The 9,493-nt window shown below is 47.1% G+C and overlaps 1 protein-coding gene across 2 annotated transcripts; it reads right to left on the bottom strand.

The window, feature by feature from the left end:
- Nucleotides 1–5,898: 5,898 nt before the first annotated feature.
- LOC109865232 (oocyte zinc finger protein XlCOF6) lies at nt 5,899–9,262 on the bottom strand. 2 transcript variants are annotated; one of them, XM_020453341.2, is made up of 3 exons: nt 8,476–9,262; nt 8,190–8,370; nt 5,899–8,025 (listed from the first exon to the last, which is right to left on the bottom strand). In XM_020453341.2, the coding sequence occupies exons 1-3, from the start codon at nt 8,644–8,646 to the stop codon at nt 6,623–6,625; spliced, it is 1,755 nt and encodes a 584-aa protein (XP_020308930.1). In that variant the 5' UTR covers nt 8,647–9,262; the 3' UTR covers nt 5,899–6,622. The 2 variants fall into 2 exon arrangements, with proteins under 2 accessions (XP_020308930.1, XP_020308931.1); XM_020453342.2 differs by having other exon boundaries at nt 5,899–7,995.
- Nucleotides 9,263–9,493: the final 231 nt, after the last annotated feature.

The following is a 9,493-nucleotide window of genomic DNA, read 5'->3' as shown; positions in this document are numbered from 1 at the left end:
TACAATCTAACCCTAGTCTACCTGCCGTCCCTACACTCTAACCACTAGTCTACCTGCCGTTCCTACACTCTAACCACTAGTCTACCTGCCGTTCCTACACTCTAACCACTAGGCTACCTGCCGTCCCTACACTCTAACCACTAGTCTACCTGCCGTCCCTACACTCTAACCACTAGTCTACCTGCCGTTCCTACACTCTAACCACTAGTCTACCTGCCGTTCCTACACTCTAACCACTAGTCTACCTGCCGTTCCTACACTCTAACCATTAGGCTACCTGCCGTTCCTACACTCTAACCACTAGTCTACCTGCCGTTCCTACACTCTAACCATTAGGCTACCTGCCGTCCCTACATTCTAACCACTAGTCTACCTGCCGTTCCTACACTCTAACCACTAGTCTACCTGCCGTCCCTACACTCTAACCACTAGTCTACCTGCCGTCCCTACACTCTAACCACTAGTCTACCTGCCGTTCCTACACTCTAACCACTAGTCTACCTGCCGTCCCTACACTCTAACCACTAGTCTACCTGCCGTTCCTACACTCTAACCACTACGCTACCTGCCGTTCCTACACTCTAACCACTAGGCTACCTGCCGTTCCTACACTCTAACCACTAGGCTGCCTGCCGTCCCTACACTCTAACCACTAGTCTACCTGCCGTCCCTACACTCTAACCACTAGGCTACCTGCCGTCCCTATACTCTAACCACTAGTCTACCTGCCGTTCCTACACTCTAACCACTAGTCTACCTGCCGTCCCTACACTCTAACCACTAGTCTACCTGCCGTTCCTACACTCTAACCACTAGGCTACCTGCCGTTCCTACACTCTAACCACTAGGCTACCTGCCGTCCCTACACTCTAACCACTAGTCTACCTGCCGTTCCTACACTCTAACCACTAGTCTACCTGCCGTCCCTACACTCTAACCACTAGTCTACCTGCCGTCCCTACACTCTAACCACTAGTCTACCTGCCGTTCCTACACTCTAACCACTAGTCTACCTGCCGTTCCTACACTCTAACCACTAGTCTACCTGCCGTTCCTACACTCTAACCATTAGGCTACCTGCCGTCCCTACACTCTAACCATTAGGATACCTGCCGTCCCTACACTCTAACCACTAGTCTACCTGCCGTTCCTACACTCTAACCACTAGTCTACCTGCCGTTCCTACACTCTAACCATTAGGCTACCTGCCGTCCCTACACTCTAACCATTAGGATACCTGCCGTCCCTACACTCTAACCACTAGTCTACCTGCCGTTCCTACACTCGAACCATTAGGCTACCTGCCGTCCCTACACTCTAACCACTAGTCTACCTGCCGTCCCTACACTCTAACCACTAGTCTACCTGCCGTCCCTACACTCTAACCACTAGTCTACCTGCCGTCCCTACACTCTAACCACTAGTCTACCTGCCGTCCCTACACTCTAACCACTAGTCTACCTGCCGTCCCTACACTCTAACCACTAGTCTACCTGCCGTCCCTACACTCTAACCATTAGGCTACCTGCCGTCCCTACACTCTAACCACTAGTCTACCTGCCGTCCCTACACTCTAACCACTAGGCTACCTGCCGTTCCCACACTCTAACCCTAGTCTACCTGCCGTCCCTACACTCTAACCACTAGTCTACCTGCCGTCCCTACACTCTAACCACTAGTCTACCTGCCGTCCCTATACTCTAACCACTAGTCTACCTGCCGTTCCTACACTCTAACCACTAGTCTACCTGCCGTCCCTACACTCTAACCACTAGGCTACCTGCCGTTCCTACACTCTAACCACTAGGCTGCCTGCCGTCCCTACACTCTAACCACTAGTCTACCTGCCGTCCCTACACTCTAACCACTAGGCTACCTGCCGTCCCTATACTCTAACCACTAGTCTACCTGTCGTTCCTACACTCTAACCACTAGTCTACCTGCCGTCCCTACACTCTAACCACTAGTCTACCTGCCGTTCCTACACTCTAACCACTAGGCTACCTGCCGTTCCTACACTCTAACCACTAGGCTACCTGCCGTCCCTACACTCTAACCACTAGGCTACCTGCCGTCCCTACACTCTAACCACTAGGCTACCTGCCGTCCCTACACTCTAACCACTAGGCTACCTGCCGTCCCTACACTCTAACCACTAGGCTACCTGCCGTTCCTACACTCTAACCACTAGTCTACCTGCCGTCCCTACACTCTAACCACTAGGCTACCTGCCGTTCCTACACTCTAACCACTAGGCTACCTGCCGTTCCTACACTCTAACCACTAGTCTACCTGCCGTCCCTACACTCTAACCACTAGTCTACCTGCCGTCCCTACACTCTAACCACTAGGCTACCTGCCGTCCCTACACTCTAACCACTAGGCTACCTGCCGTTCCTACACTCTAACCACTAGGCTACCTGCCGTTCCTACACTCTAACCTCTAGGCTACCTGCCGTCCCTACACTCTAACCACTAGTCTACCTGCCGTCCCTACACTCTAACCACTAGTCTACCTGCCGTCCCTACACTCTAACCACTAGTCTACCTGCCGTCCCTACACTCTAACCATTAGGCTACCTGCCGTCCCTACACTCTAACCACTAGTCTACCTGCCGTCCCTACACTCTAACCACTAGGCTACCTGCCGTTCCTACACTCTAACCCTAGTCTACCTGCCGTCCCTACACTCTAACCACTAGTCTACCTGCCGTCCCTACACTCTAACCACGTCTACCTGCCGTCCCTATACTCTAACCACTAGTCTACCTGCCGTTCCTACACTCTAACCACTAGTCTACCTGCCGTCCCTACACTCTAACCACTAGTCTACCTGCCGTTCCTACACTCTAACCACTAGGCTACCTGCCGTTCCTACACTCTAACCACTAGGCTACCTGCCGTACCTACACTCTAACCACTAGGCTGCCTGCCGTCCCTACACTCTAACCACTAGTCTACCTGCCGTCCCTACACTCTAACCACTAGGCTACCTGCCGTCCCTATACTCTAATCACTAGTCTACCTGCCGTTCCTACACTCTAACCACTAGTCTACCTGCCGTCCCTACACTCTAACCACTAGGCTACCTGCCGTCCCTACACTCTAACCACTAGGCTACCTGCCGTTCCTACACTCTAACCACTAGGCTACCTGCCGTCCCTACACTCTAACCTCTAGGCTACCTGCCGTCCCTACACTCTAACCACTAGGCTACCTGCCGTCCCTACACTCTAACCACTAGGCTACCTGCCGTACCTACACTCTAACCACTAGGCTACCTGCCGTCTCTATACTCTAACCACTAGTCTACCTGCCGTCCCTACACTCTAACCACTAGGCTACCTGCCGTTCCTACACTCTAACCACTAGGCTACCTGCCGTTCCTACACTCTAACCACTAGTCTACCTGCCGTCCCTACACTCTAACCACTAGTCTACCTGCCGTCCCTACACTCTAACCACTAGTCTACCTGCCGTCCCTACACTCTAACCACTAGGCTACCTGCCGTCCCTACACTCTAACCACTAGGCTACCTGCCGTTCCTACACTCTAACCACTAGGCTACCTGCCGTTCCTACACTCTAACCTCTAGGCTACCTGCCGTCCCTACACTCTAACCACTAGGCTACCTGCCGTCCCTACACTCTAACCACTAGGCTACCTGCCGTACCTACACTCTAACCACTAGGCTACCTGCCGTCTCTATACTCTAACCACTAGTCTACCTGCCGTCCCTACACTCTAACCACTAGGCTACCTGCCGTTCCTACACTCTAACCACTAGGCTACCTGCCGTTCCTACACTCTAACCACTAGTCTACCTGCCGTCCCTACACTCTAACCACTAGTCTACCTGCCGTCCCTACACTCTAACCACTAGTCTACCTGCCGTTCCTACACTCTAACCACTAGTCTACCTGCCGTCCCTACACTCTAACCACTAGGCTACCTGCCGTCCCTACACTCTAACCACTAGGCTACCTGCCGTTCCTACACTCTAACCACTAGGCTACCTGCCGTTCCTACACTCTAACCTCTAGGCTACCTGCCGTCCCTACACTCTAACCACTAGGCTACCTGCCGTCCCTACACTCTAACCACTAGGCTACCTGCCGTACCTACACTCTAACCACTAGGCTACCTGCCGTCTCTATACTCTAACCACTAGTCTACCTGCCGTCCCTACACTCTAACCACTAGTCTACCTGCCGTCCCTACACTCTAACCACTAGTCTACCTGCCGTCCCTACACTCTAACCACTAGTCTACCTGCCGTACCTACACTCTAACCACTAGTCTACCTGCCGTCCCTACACTCTAACCACTAGGCTACCTGCCGTTCCTACACTCTAACCACTAGTCTACCTGCCGTCCCTACACTCTAACCACTAGTCTACCTGCCGTCCCTACACTCTAACAAGGTTTCCCAGCTCAGTGGCCCTTCTATTCAATAATATAAATGCAATGTGCCACAATTTCAAAGATTTTTACCGAGTTGCAGTTCATATAAGGAAATCAGTCCAATTGAAATAAATGAATTAGGCCCTAATCTCTGTCCCTAATCACATGACTGGGAACACAGCACAGGAGGTTGGTGCCAACTTAATTGGGGAGGACGGGCTTGTGGTAATGGCTAGAGCGAAATGGTATCAAATTCATGGTGTACATTTGCTCAGTTTCAGCCATTAATATGAGCAGTCCTCACCTCAGCAGCCTCCACTGGTTACAGATACGCATCTGTTGGTTACAGATACTGTATCTTTAAGAAAAAGGTAGGGGTGTAAATCAGAAAACCAGTCAGTATCTGGTGTGATGACCATCTGCCTCATGCAGCGCAACACATCTCCTTCGCATAGAGTTGATCCGGCTGTTGGTTGTTGTCCCACCTCCTCTTCAATGGCTGTTCAAAGTTTCTGGATATTGGCGGGAACTGGAACACGCTGTGGTAGACTTCGATCCAGAACATCCCAAACATGCTCAAATGGGTGAGATGTCTGCTGAGTATGGAGGCCATGGAAGAACTGGGACATTTTCAGCTTCCATGAATTGTGTACAGATCATTGCAACATAAAATGCAATTGTGTGTTGTCCGTAGCTTATGCCTGCCCATACCATAACCCCACCATGCGGTGCCCATACCATAACCCCACCATGCGGTGCTGTTCGCAACGTTGACATCAGCAATCCACCCGCCCACACGACACCATCTGCCCAGTACAGTTGAATTCGGGATTAATTCCTTGAAGAGCACACTTCTCCAGCGTGTCAGTGACCATCGAATGTGAGCATTGTCCCACTGAAGTCGGTCATGACGGCGAACTGCAGTCAGGTCAAGACCCTGGTGAGGATGACGAGCATGCAGATGAGCTTCCCTGAGACGGTTTCTGACAGTTTGTGCAGAAATTCTTCAGTTTGTGCAAACCCACATTTTCATCAGCTGTCCGGATGGCTTGTCTCAGACGATCCCGCAGGTGAAGAAGCCGGATGTGGAGGTCATGGGAGGGCGAGTTTACACGTGGTCTGCGGTTGTGAGGCCAGCTGGCCAAATTCTCTAAAATGACATTTGGAGACGGCTTCTGGTATAGAAATTAACAGTCAATTATCTGGTAACATCTCTGGTGGACATTCTTGCAGTCAGCATGTCAGTTGCACACTCCCTCAAAACATGAAATATCTGAGGGATTGTGTTGTGTGTCAAAACTGCACATTTTAGAGTGGCCTTTTATTGTTCCCAGCACAAGGTGCACCTGTGTAATCATCCGTTTAATAAGCTTCTTGATATGCCACACCTGTCAGGTGGATGGATTATCTTGGCAAAGGAGAAATGCTCACCAACAGGGATGTAAACAAATTTGTGCACAAAATTTGAGAGAAATAAGCTTTTTGTGCACATGGAACATTTCTGGGATCTTTTATTTCAGCTTATGAAACATGGGACCAACAGTTTACATGTTGCGTTTATATTTTGGTTCAGTATAATATGTTGCCAGAGATCTTATAGAATCCCATTGTACTCATAACACGCTGAGAGAGATAACTCAATACAGTGTGAAGGATAAATTAATAAAAAGAGTAATTGGTTTATGCATTATTTACAAAGAATACTTTAATCTAAAGCCTAACCAATGATGCTGGGGTAAAAATCACTAATGCTGTCATCGGATTTCTCTGTTGATTGTCAATTTTTTTTAAATTTAAGCAGGAAAACATTGCTATCATCTAGATAACAAAGCAAACAGACATCAGCCTAAGAGAGTTAAATTCATAACCTCAGTAAACAAAACACATGCCAACCGGATGACATTGGAAATTGAGCTGAAATATTGATTGATAATGAGTACAGAACAAAAATAATCAATAAGAGACTCCAACAATATGAAAGGTCTCTTATTAGAATCAGCAGGATCAATACATTCACAGTGACATTGTGATAAAGAGCAAGCTACTACACCGTCTGTCTGGCGCTAGGACACAGAATGGAGCACAGTCATAACAACAGGAACAACAAATCATTTTCCTTAGATTGATCCTTTGTAGTTTCACTTCACAATGGAGGAACATGAATGAATGAGTCCAATTCAAAAAATAAAATGGTTAATTAGCTGTGGCGCTAAAGAACTACAATTTTGCAGAAATGCTGCACTTGTGGAGTTTCAGATTCTGTCTATTAGCATAGGCCTTCCCACAGACGCCGCACACGAATGCTTTGACACCGCTGTGCACACGCTCGTGATATTTTAGATGACTTTTCTGACTGAACCTCTTCCCACATTGATCACACTCAAAGGGTTTCTCCCCTGTGTGAATGTGAATGTGAACTTTAAGAAGATTATTGCTAAAGAAACCTTTCCCACAAACGCTACAATGATATGGTTTCTTCCCTGTGTGAGTGACCATATGATTCTTTAGAGTATAACGACTTGAACAAACATCCCCGCAAATCTCACACTTGAAAGAAGGCTTTTCTTCACCTTCAGTGTGAGCGTTTAGTTTATGAGTCTTCAGGGTTCCGGACTGGGTGAAGCTTTTGTCACAAAGGTCACAGGAATATAATTTCTGGCCCGTGTGGGTTCTATTGTGTCTGCTGAGATTACCGGAAGAATTAAACTTCTTGTCACAAATGTTGCAAGAAAAAGGTCTCTCTTCCTTGTGTGTCCTCATATGTTTATACAGATTGTTCCTTTTGGTGAAACATCTACCACACACACTGCAGATGCAATGTTTTTCAGGCATTTCTCCAGGATGGGTGACCAACATATGCTTTCTGAGAGCAGGTGCATGGCTGAAATGTTGGCTACATACAGTACAACGATGATCCTTCTCTTTATGGGACATCATATGGGTCTTTAAGGACACAGTCGTTAAGAACGTTTTGCTGCATGTTTCACAGCTATATTTCCTCTCCTCTGAAAGCGTCTCCTCACGATAAGACAACCCTTCCCTAGTCTTTAAGATCTCCGGGCAGGAAGAGCAGCTGAATATTTTCCGTCCATTGCACTTGTGCAACTCCAGTCTTTTTTCCCCTAGAAACTTTCTTTCACAAACTGTACATGTGACCGTTTCCTCCATTAGGTGACCCTTCAAGTGGGACTGCAAAGTACATTTACGGTGAAACACAGCACTGCAGTCGTTACAACTGAAGGTGTTCTCTATGCGTGGTTTAACAGAATGTACCTCAAGCTGTTTGGCCAGATCAAAACCTTTCCTAGACGGAGAACAGCTGTAGGGTTTTTTACAGGACTGAATGTGTCTCGTCAGAAACCCTTTCTTCCTGAAACATTTTCCACAATGGGAACAGGTGAGGGGTCCAGAATCCCCACATTGGACATCTTCTCCATCCCTAGCTGGGCCTTGTTTATCTGGGTCTGATGCAGATGGGTCAGCATGCTGACTGGGATCAACCTCAACTAGGCATTCCTCGTCCGATGAAGGTAAGGACAGGGGGTCAAGGTCCTCCTCCTGATGATCAGACTCAGAAGAAGACACGTCATCTGTAACAGAGAGGGTCATCTTGGTTGTTGCTGTGCACATGCAGAAAAAAACTGGAAGATAAATCATCTGATTGTTGACAAAAAAAAAACACTTGTGATATCATTGAATTTACACAGGAAACGGAAATGTTCTGTTTGAAATGGGTACTGGGAACACCCAACAATAAAAAAAAATCGAAATAAAAGCTACTCACCCTCTACTGCTACTTTTTGTGTTGCTAGTTCCCGACTGAAGCGCCCATCTTCTCCACAGCTCTCACCACCTCCACCAGTCTTCTCCACAGTTTTTACCTCCGTTTCGTCCACCATCATCAGCAGTGATATTTTCTCCATCAAGCCTTCACTCAACACTTCCATGATTGACGCAAATTTCATCTGAAAGATTGAGAACAACTGACTGAAATACGGATAACGTATTACAAACGACGTAAGGAATAATATTAATAATACTGGCGGCAGTGGGGCTAATGATGGACTCACCGTGTTGGTTGTATTCACACGCTCCATTTCTCTCTTCAGTAAACTATTCTCTTCATTCTCCAAAACAGCAGCACACTCGTCGAGGAGTCTCTCCATCTCCCTAACTGTTGTTTCAACGTATAACCCCATAATGTGGGATAACTCTGTCTGAAATATATTTTTGCTCGACATGACTGCTAGCCGGCTAGTTCGCTTCCTATTCGCTGTCAAATGTTTCCGGTCCTACTCTGTACTATTGCCCGAAAGGAAACAAGCGGCAAGAAAATGGCCTTGCCGAAATCCCCCCCTCTTCTAATTTCCTTAATTTTGTGGCTAGAGTCAAATACTTTCTACGACACACATCAGAGTCAAATACTTTCTATAGAACAAACTTCACGTCAGGCTAGTCAACCGAAATTAATCATGAATGTATGTTTGTTATATAAACATAGATTCTGGCAGGGGGGAGCTTTTCGGCACAACACCTGTTAAAACTAGCATCGATCGGCAAGTCACCAGAGTAAGAACCTTGATATTTATTGGAAAGGTGCATGAAGTTCACAGTGCACTACTTCACTACTGTGAAGTTAATCATGATTTATATAATCTGTAGCCTAATAAACTGCATGTATTCCCCGAGTCGAAGTGAGAGGAGGAGGTTACTTCCAAATGATGGTCATTATATCAATAGTTGTGCATAAAGGCGTTTCCACCGCCATTTCTCGGATAATTCGTTTTACAGACACAAAAAGATCCCACCATGTCTAAAGAACAAATTATCTGTAAGCATTTATAAAATTGTACCGAAACGAACATTTTACCCCATTAATTTAGAATGTTTGGTTATGGAAATGTTGATTATTCAGTAAATATAATATACATTCATACCATTCTCATTCTCCAAGTGGAAACGATGTTTGGAGAGCTCACAAATGTATTTATGTGACGGTTTTGGGGATGTTCTAGTAGTTAGTTCACTTTTGGGTAATTCAAGGGATGGCTGTATTTGAGCCTGGTAGACACCGCCTATGGTTTATTG

Source organism: Oncorhynchus kisutch, linkage group LG20 (assembly GCF_002021735.2).
Source record: "Oncorhynchus kisutch isolate 150728-3 linkage group LG20, Okis_V2, whole genome shotgun sequence".
NCBI classification, from domain to species: domain Eukaryota; kingdom Metazoa; phylum Chordata; class Actinopteri; order Salmoniformes; family Salmonidae; genus Oncorhynchus; species Oncorhynchus kisutch.
This window is presented reverse-complemented; position numbering and strand designations above follow the sequence as displayed.